The 12,928-nt window shown below is 39.9% G+C and overlaps 1 protein-coding gene across 1 annotated transcript in view; it reads right to left on the bottom strand.

Annotated features, from left to right (window-relative positions):
- LOC117299494 (carbohydrate sulfotransferase 15-like) overlaps nucleotides 1-11,178 on the bottom strand; it is a 28,876-nt gene extending 17,698 nt beyond the window's left edge. Inside the window, exon 1 of the mRNA XM_033783038.1 lies at nucleotides 10,959-11,178. Coding sequence (XP_033638929.1) covers nucleotides 10,959-10,964 — 6 coding nt within the window. The 5' untranslated portion in view covers nucleotides 10,965-11,178. The remainder of the gene's footprint in view (nucleotides 1-10,958) is intronic.
- Between the last annotated feature and the right edge of the window lie 1,750 nt (nucleotides 11,179-12,928).

The raw sequence follows: 12,928 nt of genomic DNA, 5'->3' as shown, positions 1-12,928 counted from the left end.
CATGATGCAACAAAATGAAGTACGTTGGATGGAGTAGTTCTGGATTTTTCTAAATGGGAGAATTTACAATCAAAGTGCCACGCATTTTGCGACCTTTGAAAACTTCGCGTTTTCACATGTATCGAAGGTGGGCTGTAATGGCGACAGTGATGAAACCGATGTTAACAGGGAGCCATTACGGTTTAACAAGGTGGGCTACGCACTAAGCTAAAATTTTCGGTGGCTGATCTCCGCCAACAACTAAACACTTTTTCAGTATGTTGTTATAACGCCCTATACGGCGGTAGGGCGTAATATAACGCCCTATACGGCGTTATAACGCCCTAATTTACGGCGTTATAACGCCCTAATTTAGTACAAAAATGTTCGTTCAAATTGATGGGTATTTTAAAAACCTCCGACCCCTTTCATACTCTTTGTATGACCGTGATGAGCATGTTGAACATGTTGGGCAACTCGTATTAGTTGTTAAAGGAACACGTTGCCTTGGATTGGACGAGTTGATCTATAAAAAGCGTTTGTAACCGTTTGTTATAAAATGCACATGGGTAGAAAGATGTTTTAGAAGTAGACTACAACGATCCACACAAATTTGCCTCGAAATTGCGTGATTTTGCTTTTACTCTGCGAACTAACACGGTCGGCCATTTGTTGGAGTAAAATATTTGACTCCCATAAATGGCCGACCGTGTTAGTCGACGAGGTACAAGGAAAACCATGCAACTTCGTGGCATGTTTGTGTAGATCATTGTATTCTACCTTTACACCATCTTTCTAACCATATGCATTTTATAACAAACGGTTACAAACGCTTTTCAAAGACCAACTCGACCGATCAAAGGCAACGTGTTAAGCACATTGTTTTTAGATACTCATGTTTCAGTTTTGTAAAGTTGTTGATGTTTTCTTCATAAGTTAAGGGCTAAAGTGTGTTATTATTCTACTCTTCCACAAGTTGTTTCCAAAGGGAGATACGTTCAAGTTAAAGAATAAAACAGCGTTAAACACATTTCCAGCCAATCTGTCTTTTTAAAAGTAATTATATTATGCCAAAGCATTCAGAAAAATATGAAAACTTCTAGATTTAGCATCCATTTAAAAAATATACATATATTAAGAAACAGCCAATGGGGATAGCATACAAATTATATTTATTAAATAATTTCCACAGAAACGATGCCTATCGATTAATGTTAGCATAAAACCATCAGCTAAAAGCAAGGTCCATGGTGATAATAATCAATCAATTGCTTTCACTTGTATCGTGCTTGGTATGTGAGACAATTACTAGTCATTTGCAAGCAAAACGATGAGAAAATGCATTGTGTAAAACACGGTGTCTCTATCGGTCATGTTTGTCAGAAAAACACATGCGACCGCACTCAAGTGAAACATACCTATAGTTTGCGAAACAATGTCCAACATGCGACTGACGTGAACGGGTACGGTTATCATATCCGTATCTGTATCCGTGCGCTTGCGAAACCTCTCTATTGTCTGTCCCCAGGCATCCCTACATAAGCCTCGGCTTCCAGATGATGCCTCCATACTCTATGTATTTATTTTTCTCATCCTCATTAAATAGCTTTGTTTATTGGTTATTCCTTAAATTCATTGTTTTTACTCTGTTTTCATGAAGTATGGAAATAAATATCAGTTTGAATGAATGAATGAATGAATGAATTTTCTAGTCCTCATCACAAAGGGTGATATAATGTCATGTACAAATAGCAAGAATTTAACATACACCCAAAATAGAACTCACAGTTAAATTATAAGCACATTTATATTACGGAAACACTTTTAGCTTAAAAAACCGTGAGACAGATGTCTAAACCTTCCTAGGAAAAAGGGTTCTATGACTTTGTAAGGGCAAATATTGTGTGATGCACTCATATAATAGATAGAGTCCTTATGAAAGTCGCTAATCTCTGGTGCAAATTGTCACTGTGTTATGATTTTGATAACGTTTTAATGTGAATTTTGAAACTTGTAGTATTTTTCTCCAGGATTCTACCCCCCCCCCCCACCGATAAAAGTTTTGGCACGGTTTGCATCAATCCAAAACTTCTTTTCTACACTTATTTGTGTGCGACACCACACTTTCTTGTGAATAATTGAAAAATAAGTTCGTGTAAACATGACTGATAACGAAGGTCGGCCGCTCAACCGTCTACTTGTCTTGGTCATCCGTCGAGTTGTCTCAAAGTCGAGTTGTCTGAACCGTCGAGTTGTTCGAACCGTCGAGTTGTCTGAACCGTCGAGTTGTCTGAACCGTCGAGATGTCCGGACGGACGAGTTGTCCGACGGACGAGTTGTCTGACGGCCACAACACGTACCCCTCTGCCACCACGCCCTTCAGCCACAACGCCCCAACGGCCTCAACGCCCCAACACCCCACGACCCCGACGCCCCAAATCTATACTATTAAAAGCGTAACCCGCGCCATCTTGGATTGAAATTAGAAGGTCCAGTGGCATGGCATCCTTGCGGAAATCAACACGGTTGTGTGTGTGGAATTCAACACCTTTGTGTCTTGTCAGACGTCGGGTTGCAAGTCTACAAAACCCTGACCCAAAGTCCCACTTACGAGTCATCTGATTGGAGGAAGTTTGGGCGGCGACCGTGTGTCAACCACTGGTCGATGTTGTTACCAGACTTCCTAGAAATCTTCTCTGACAGGCGACTCATTGGACAGTGTTTCGCAGATGGTTCTCCGGATTGGTTCACTCATTCTCCCTTGCCCGCCCACCTGCCATTCGATCCGCCCTTTTTGGTCGGGTTACTTTCGTGTTGTACTAAGCATGGTTCTCCGGATTGGTTCATCCATTGCCGCGCAGGGTCAAAGAGGCTGGGTGCCAGGACAAAACCGAAACAAATCTCACGAATCTGCATTGAATGAATGAAGTAACTCACAGATTGATGTTTCACAGGCGACATGGTCACCATGTGTCAACCACTGTTGTTACCAGACTTCATAGAAATCCATCTGACAGGTGACTCATTTGTTGAAAATATTAAATTTAAATTGAGAATATTTATAAAAAAGCAGTCACTTCCAAACGGCATGAGAATTATGGACAAGGCGGATGGGATCAAACGGAAGCTTTAAAATTTGGAAACATTGGGTATAGGTTGGAAGGAGCCTGAAAGGTGTTTACTAATAACATTTTGGGGTTGGGGGCGGGGCTTACACAAATAAAGTAAGCATGTGAAATCGAGCCCAACCTCCTTACATTCTGGTCAGTGTATTGTGAGTGGTGTGTTGTCTGGTTTTGAGACAGGCCACCTGTAGCTTGGTGAAGGAGGTCGCCGTGGGACCACTTTAGGTTGAAAGTGGGTGGCGACCTCGGACTTACAATAAATCTCCATACAGAATTTGCACTATTGATGCAAAACGTATATCTTGCTGTTTTTAAACTATGGGCACTATTTTTATAGAACAAATTATTTACAAGAAGAGAGTGTATACATTCTGAATTTTTTTTGCCAGTTAGCTCAAATGAGTACATGAATACCGTTTTAGAATCCGGTTTGTTCATGGAGGTATAGTGTTGCAGTTTCAGAGTTTATCCCATCACGGAAGTTTGTGAAACTTATACACGTACGTCCAAGGCTGTTTGGAAGCTGTAAAAAAGAACTGTGCATTATTTTGGTCAAAGTTGTGGAGCAAAACGACATTAAGTTTCCTTTTTAATAAGTCCATTCACAAAATTGGTTAGAGCAGTGTGTCAGTCAGGTCTCAGAATGTACATTTTGCTAAATCCATTTTGTAGCCTACTTTAGCAATCGGCCCGTCGGGTTGGTTACTGGAGATAATGTTAACAAAAGAGCCCTCCGATGCGGCTGAATGGGGTATTTTTAGGAGTTTGTCTATTACAAAATTGACCCAAACTGGACGTAACAAACCCTAAAAATAAATTGACATGCTTTCTGAATTAAGGAGTGAGGACGAATTGACCGTTTTTATTTAGTTTGTACGATATAGGGTTTCAAAGATATGGGATGTATGGAGGTTTGTTCCTAGAGCAGCGTGAACATGAACGGTCATAAATTGTTGCTAAAATTTCGCAAAATACAATAAGCCCAAAGTGACAATAAACAATACAATTATTAACGTTCACAATCACGTTTAGTGCTCCCGTAACGCGCAGCCTATTGACCAGAAAGTTTACAGGACAAATTCAGACGAGACTAAACTAAAAAGAGGCCTACGCTGTTACCGCCCCCCCCCCGAAAAAAAAAAACAAACAGCGGTGGTAAAAAAAAAACAGTAGTAGATTTTTGGCACACAGCATGTTCCGAAAACTCGCTCTATTTAGTGTTGTAAACAACGCTATGTATTGTGGGACGTGACGCTCCATAAATCGCAATGAATAAGTAAAGGGCTCAAGATAGACTGGGTAAACTTTTAAAAAAAAATCAACCCTGAAGGCAAAGTGTGGTAATTTATAACAGGGGTGCTGAGCTCGAATTTGCTGTATGCCAAGCTCAAAAATGTCCCATAATGTCTCAAAATACCAAATCAAATATGGCCGCCACAGTGCGTGCAAGCTTTATGCGTGAACGGCGGGTGTTGTAAACGGACAGCACCCACGCACTGCTGCACTGCCTTGTAACACCGTTTTCACAGTTCGACTCGGCCGCGGCTCGGCAGTTCGTCGATCTACATGTAGTAGGCTAGTGCGATGCGGCAGAAAAACAACAGTGAGTACCGAACAGAAAATGTCATTTTTTGACGATGTTTTTTAATTTCACTTAACAAAAAGGAAATGCAAGCATTATGAATGTATATTGAGTGTGTGTGGAAAGTTTTGGTAGTGTAATACAAAAGAAACTTTAGTTATTGCTTGCTAACGGTCGTAAAACTTTCACCTATCAACGCTGATTTGAAAACGTATAGCGTTAAGGAGGCCACAATATTAGACCCCTATAAGGCTCACGGGGGAGCCTTATAGTTTCTAGAAGTATGCATAAGGTACGTCGTCTTACCCAAAACGAGGTGGGCGCAGCCACTACAAGTAGTGGCGGACGTGCGCAATAGTTTCATTTTGGGTTATGACGCCATGCATAAATATTAAGAGAGGCGTATAACACTGACACTCACCCACATTACATTTCGAAATATTTGTGTAAAGGATTTTCATTATCTAGCGGGGTGCCGCGCGAAGCGCGGCATCCCGCTAGTGTATATAATAATCTTGTGCTAATGCTGTACACCTTTGATAGTCACAAAACTCGGTTCCATTGTATACTGTCTAATACATTCAATATGATTCCTTGTGAATTAATGCTTAATGGGAATAGATTCATGGTTCGTTGAATGGCTGTGGCGACAACAAACTGTTTTGGGTTATGACGCCATGCATAAATATTAAGAGAGGCGTATAACACTGACACTCACCCACATTACATTTCGAAATATTTGTGTAAAGGATTTTCATTATCTAGCGGGGTGCCGCGCGAAGCGCGGCATCCCGCTAGTGTATATAATAATCTTGTGCTAATGCTGTACACCTTTGATAGTCACAAAACTCGGTTCCATTGTATACTGTCTAATACATTCAATATGATTCCTTGTGAATTAATGCTTAATGGGAATAGATTCATGGTTCGTTGAATGGCTGTGGCGACAACAAACTGTTATTCATTAGAACTGAATGCATGACTCATTATAATCAGTTCTGCTCACGTAGCTTATAGGGTCAAAACGTGAGGCCATTTAAAAAGTTGTGCACGTAGTTTTGGTTGGAATCAGTTTGTAAAAATCGATTTCTACAATATCTTTTGAAATAAAGTCATACATGAATTATTTTGCTTGTGACCTAAACAAATTAAAGTTGATGCCTGAATTTATTTATACAAAGATCTTTTAAAGCCATTGGACCCTTTTGGCAAAAAAAAGTTCACAGATTTACAAATAACTTACAGGGTTTACAGAAGGTAGTGGTGAAAGACTTCTCTTTAAATATTATTCCATGTGTGTTTTTCTAGTTTCCTCTCCCCAAAGTGACCACAAAACGTCTCTAATGGGTAACAGTGGTCGACATGTTTTTGTTCAGCAAGAGTCCTGGTATTGACACTTTATGTATAGTAGATGCTTCTAATCACCCAATAGTATAAATGCAAGGGTATGTAATTAGGTATCACGATCTTTACCCTAATTGCATTTATACTATTGGGTGATTAGAAGCATCTACTATACATAAAGTGTCAATACCAGGAGTCGAACCAACCCACACTCTGGTGTCGTTGCTTTATAATCTGATGACTCAGATAGCCATTAGAACTTGAGTTGGACTCAATATAGGTAATGCAATGCCGATACAGCATCAACAGCAAGTTCCAATAACTTTGTCCGAACTTGTATTCAAAAACAGCCAAAGTGTATACGACGTGCTGTACAAAGACTACGTTTGTACAGTTTTCATGAAGATACAATGATCTTGTTACTTGAATGTTAAAGGCAGTGGACACCTATTGGTAATTGTCAAAGACCAGTCTTCTCAGTTGGTGTATCTCAACATATGCAAAAAATAACAAACCTGCTCAATCGGTTGTCGAAGTTGCGAGATAGTATTAATGAAAGCAAAAACACCCTGGTCACACAAAGTTGTGTGCTTTCAGATGCTTGATTTCGAGACCTCGTGGAAAATTACTTCTTTCTCGAAAACTACGTGCCCAGAGGGAGCTGTTTCTCACAACGTGTTATACTATCAACCTCTCCCTATTACTCGTAATCAAGAAAGGTTTTATGATAATAATTATTTTGAGTAATTACCAAAAGTGTCCACTGCTTTTTAACATGTTTTGGACAAAATGTAGAAATTTGTATAATTAAACACATTAATCGACCTAACTTTATTGCTTTGATTGCATTGCAGCCAAAAAAAAAAAAAAACACGACTGAATTACATGACATTTACAATATTAAAACACACATAAATTGGGACACTTAAAACTCAGTAAGACCGAGACAAAAAAGACTGTATTAAACATAAAGGTATACACAGTATGTTTCAGTGAACTATTATATTAGGCTGACTCTGTGCATTTTCGGAAAAGATGCAGTATGTACATTGGGACAAAGAATGCTGATCATGTAATGAAACAGGTTATGTTAATTACAAACAAAAACAACTCACAAATTTTTTATAAAGAAAGGCTCTAAATTAATAAGTCTCTCACACAAGTCTCTAACCGTAGGGCAATATAATTGCCCTGTTATGGGACTTAGACTTTATAAGTTCTATCATTTGAGAGCCATGGGTTGTGTACACAGATACAAAACGGTAAATTATTGCCGTATCATTCAAACACGACCGCAACGGCTGCTACACCCAACTGCTGTGTAGAATTCTTAACATCTGGCGGGACCTTAAAGGAACACGTTGCCTTGGATCGGACGAGTTGGTCTATAAAAAGCGTTTGTAACCGTTTTTTATAAAATGCATATGGTTGGAAAGATGTTTTTAAAGTAGAATACAATGATCCACACAAGTTTGCCTCGAAATTGCGTGGTTTTCCTTTTACTTTGCGAACTAACACGGTCGGCCAGTTATGGGAGTCAAAAATTTGACTCCCATAAGGGTCATTCCATGTCAGACCAACACACTTTTTTACCTCATGTCTTCCGATTTTGAAAAAAATTGCTGTGATTGTAGGTCCTTATGAGCAATGAATGCACAGCAATTTTTAGCCCGATCGGACTTACCATGTGGTCAGGGCAGAAACCACTAAAATCTGATATTTTTTGGGTAAAATACCACCTTTTTGGTAAAAATATGTCATAACCATGTCAATTCTCATCACATATGCAAATTTGGTATCAAAATTATGAGAATTGCATGCTCAAATCAGTTCTTTTGTCAAAAATAAATTTTCTGAAATGTAGGTCACTGTAATCTTTAATATGTTATCGTGACCTTTGACCCAGTTTTTGAAAGAATGTATCAATCCAAAAAGCAATGAAATAAAAATCTCTTGATAGAGCATGTCTTCCTCTATCAGAATCCACTAAGAAACAGTTGGGCTCTTCACAATTTACAACTTTACGACTATTTTTGTACAAGTACCGTGATCTTTAATATGTTATCGTGACCTTTGACCCAATTTGTGAAACAATGCATCATTCCAAAAATCAACAAAATAAAAATCACTTGATAGAACATGTTTTCCTCTATCATAATCAACCAAGAAACAACTGGGCTCTTCAAAATTTACAATTTCATTACCATATATGTACAGTTGTTATAGGTCACAAACTAGTCAATTTATCTACTTTACATAATAAATCCACCAACAAACCTCACTCTTCTGTTTCTAAAGTTACTTAAAGTGTTCATGGTTTGCGATTTGTTTCTTGTTAAGGGCTGATGTGGTTTAACCAGAATCAGGATTTAAACTATCAGCAGTGACACACCCAGGATTTATTATTTTTGGGGGGTGGGCCATATTTTCCCCAAAAATTTCTTTCGAAGATTGTAAAACAAAAAATCAAAACAAATCAAACAAACAAATGAAATACCTTGGAAGGGCTGGGATCAATCCCCCAAACCCATCGTCCCCCACCCCCCCCCCCCCCCTTCGGGTGCACCACTGTGATTATTAGTGATCCCAGTTAGAGATTACATCAAGGTTGAGATGGAGAAGCTGTCTGCCTTTCTTCAGTAGATCACAAACTTATGCAGTCTTACTTTAACCCCCTGTGATGAATCTTGAACAACAAATTAATGCATAGTAACTTTCTGAGAAATCCTCAAGAACAATATTTGTTCACCATGCTGCAACTCTGACTTCAGTGCCCATTTTAATAGAGCTGCTCAGCAGCAGATTTTGTGCTAACTGTGCGATTTCCAAAACCGTATAGCACACGAAAAGGCATGCTAACCTTCCGATGAAGTCAGAGTTGCAGCATGGTGACATCTTGGAAAGAATTTTGTTTCGGAAAAATGCCCTCCCCCACCCCCCTCCACCTACAACCCAAATTAAATCCTGGGTGCGTCACTGCTGGTATTTTAAAGTATGATTCTGGTTAGACCACATCAGCCCTCAACATGAAAAAAATCCCAAACCAATACAATTTTTAGTAACTTTGGAAAGTTTTTTTATTTTTATTTATTTATAAAGTAAAGTACATGTATAAATTGACTAATTTGTAACCTACCAACTGTACAAAAATAGTCTTAACGTTGCAAATTTTGAAGAGCCCAGTTGTTTCTTAGTGGATTCTGATAGAGGATGACATGCTCTATCAAGTGATTTTCATTTCATTGACTTTTGGAATGATGCGTTATTTCAAAAATTGGGTCAAAGGTCACGATAACATATTAAAGATCATAGTGACTTGTACAAAATTAGTCATAAACATGTAAATTTTGAAGAGCCCAACTCCTTCTTAGTGGATTCTGATAGCGGAAGACATGCTCTATCAAATGATTTTTATTTCGTTGATTTTTGGAATGATACATTATTTTTCAGAAAATTTATTTTTGATGAAAGAATTGATTTGAGCATGCAGTAGTCAATTTGATACCAAATTTGCATATATGTGATGAAAATTGACATGGTTATGACATATTTTTACCAAAAAGGTGGTGTTTTACCCTAAAAATTAAGATTTTAGTGGTTTCTGCCCTGACCACATGGAAAGTCCGATCGGGCTAAAAATTGGTGTGCATTCATTGCTCATTAGGACCTACAAGCACAGCAATTTTTATCAAAATCGGTAGACATGAGGTAAAAAAGTGCGTTGGTCTGACCTGGAATGACCCATAAATGACCGACCGTGTTAGTCGACGAGGTAAAAGGAAAACCACGCAATTTTGAGGCATGTTTGTATGGATCATTGTATTCTACTTTTACAACATCTTTCTACCTATATGCATTTTATAAAAAACGACTACAAACGCTTTTCAAAGACCAACTCGACCGATCCAAGGCAACGTTTCCTTTAATATACAATAACAGGAAGGTATACGGCAATCTACCGCCACTATCCGAGACAGTAATGCAGAGACGTCTTCAGTTTGCCGGTCACTGTTTACGCACAGACGATCATCGCATCTGGTCTTCTGGAATCCTCCTGGCGGACATCCAAACCGCGGCAGAAGGGAAAATGAGCTATCCAGACACCATCACCAGAGACACTAATCTCAATCCAAACGAGACCCAACAACTCATGAGGGATAAAGCATCAATGCTGCTTCTACTGTTCCGTTCAAGGACGAAGGATGATGATGATGATTCAAACGCACATTTTTGACACCCCTTTTCCTTGAAAAACAATACTATGCACCTCAAAATACTGACAAACATCGGTGGGCAAACGACGGGCATGCATGCTTAAAGGCCGTGGACACTATTGGTAATTGTCAAAGACTATAGCCTCCACAGTTGGTGTTTCTCAACATATGCATACAATAATGAACCTGTGAAAATTTGAGCTCAATCGGTCATCGAACTTGCGAGATATGATTGAAAGAAAAAAACACCCTTGTCATAAGAAGTTGTGTGCGTTTAGATGGTTGATTTCGAGACCTCAAGTTCTAAATCTGAGGTCTCGAAATCAAATTCGTGGAAAATTACTTCTTTCTCGAAAACTATGGCACTTCAGAGGGTGCCGTTTCTCACAATGTTTTATACCATCAACCTCTCCCTATTACTCGTCACCAAGAAAGGTTTTATGCTAATAATTATTTTGAGTAATTACCAATAGTGTCCACTGCCTTTAAAGCATTGGTACTCAATTGTGTGGCATGGTGATGTACGAATATCCCCACCGTATCTCGTGGGGAATCTTATGTTTTCTTTTAGTATTTTTGGTGAGGTAGGTACTTTTGTACAACATGAAAAGAGCGTGTTAGTTGACACACGGCATACTATAGACCTAAGCTTTAGACATCGCCTTTTGATCAACACCCGAACGAGGTCTACTGTAAAAATACAGAAAAACTCACCTTCATGGCGTTGAAGCACTATAATTCCAAACGAACTGACTGGTGACAAGTCAGTATTTGCTTTTTGTAACTTACGATTCGACCAAAATACAAAATAAGAGGCACCAAACCCAGTCCTCCTGAAAGCGCATGCACAGGGGTCCAATGTGGTAACAAAAAAAGATCAGTAGCGACGAACTTCATGATACTTATTCATGCCATTTATAAATTCCAACCTATTGTAAACTATAATCAACTACAAAGATACATGCATGGGTAGTTAGCTGAATAATCGGAACGTTGGTTGTGTGTGACTGGGGGGGGGGGGGAATACGTTACTTTGTGCATTAGGCCTATATGCTTCGTTGAATATTGTGATTGAAAATGAAAAGTGATGGCGCATTCAGTGACACTCCAACACTGTTGACTTGATCGAGGTTTACACAAAACGGTGAAAATGTTTGCTTTATTGGTAGGGTCTGGGTCTGGGTATTACAATGTTCGTAGTTTTGTCGTCTACAGGGGTATTTGACGAACATAAAGCGGACCAGAAGAGCCTGACAAATATGTCAGTAAATGGATTTTTAGGACAGACCGCGTGGTTCAATTCCTCACTATGTAGCAATAACGTGTTTTCATGCCTTCTTGTCAATGATCAGTTGCGCATCAGCAAGCACACGTTGGGCCAATGTTGGCATGTTATTATATGGTTTTGTTGGTACGGTCGGTGTCGGTTGAATTACATTGGGCCGACGTATATGCCCCATGTGAGAACAACATTGCTTTATTTTGGCTTGGTTTTAATCATTGGCCCAACATTGACACGATTTGTAGCTTCCTTCATTGGACCAATGTTGGCCAAACACCATAATTTGCTCTAAGTTGGCAAAATCAGAGAAGTCACTGTGGGCCCTCTGTTTTTTTTTTTTTTATGATGATCTTATCTACGTTGGCCCTCGCCCTCACTTTTCGAGGCTCGTGAATAACGCCAGAGACCTGCCTCTAAACCGGCGTGTAGTTTCACCTTTGACCTCATTCATTTCACATAGAGATACGCAGTTAAATTACATTACAGTTTCTTCCTACTGCACGTATCACTGTACCCAATGGAACCACTGGATCTGACAGCAGGGACCTGTCTTTATCATTGGGTGCGTTCGATTAGCTTCCATGGGTCGACACCGCGGTGCTCACAGGTGAGCCCCTGACAAGAGCTAATCGAACGATCAACCCCTCTCGTGGTGACGTCATGCACCTGGGGCCAGCCCCCAAGTGACCCACTCCACAAGCAGGGCACTTGGGGCTGACCCCCGGTGTGGCGGTTTCAACTTTCCGCCGTGTTCAGTTTTCCGAATGACCAAATACGGTAACAATTACGTCATGCGATGCCTGCGCACAACAAGCGAAAGTAGTCCATGTTTAGTGCCGTATTGGGTCATACGTGTTACTCTCCGGAAACTAAAACCGTTCGACCAACGTGCTGAAATGTCCGGCTACGTCACCCGGGAAACTGAACACGGCGGAAGACTGAAACCGCCACACCGGGTGAGCCCATTGAATGACGTCAAAGCTATCCGAACGCACCGACCGGGGGCAGACCGGTGTGGCGGTTTCAGTCTTCCGCCGTGTTCAGTTTTCCGGGTGACGTAGCCGGACATTTCAACACGTTGTTCGAACGGTTTTAGCTTTCCGGCAGGTTCAGTTTTCCGGGTGACGTAGCCAGACAAAAATACCGCCGCGAGTACCCTGGCAAGTACTGTAGTTCAGTGAAATAAAAAAAATAACTAAACAAATAAAATAAAATAAAAAACGGTAATAAATAAATTTAATAAACTAAACCAGAATAATAAAAAATTCTTCTGATTCTCTGACGCTCGTTCGGTATAAAAACAGGATAATTTGCTTGGTCTTCGCACCAAATTCTCTCATACGATCCACGCGTTCGCCGCTCGTTGTACTCGTGGACGCCGCCATGACAGCTACCGGAGAGT

This window comes from Asterias rubens, chromosome 14 (genome assembly GCF_902459465.1).
Source record: "Asterias rubens chromosome 14, eAstRub1.3, whole genome shotgun sequence".
NCBI classification, from domain to species: Eukaryota; Metazoa; Echinodermata; class Asteroidea; order Forcipulatida; family Asteriidae; genus Asterias; species Asterias rubens.
Note: the sequence above shows the minus strand (reverse complement) of the source record. Positions and strands in the feature narration are given on the sequence as shown.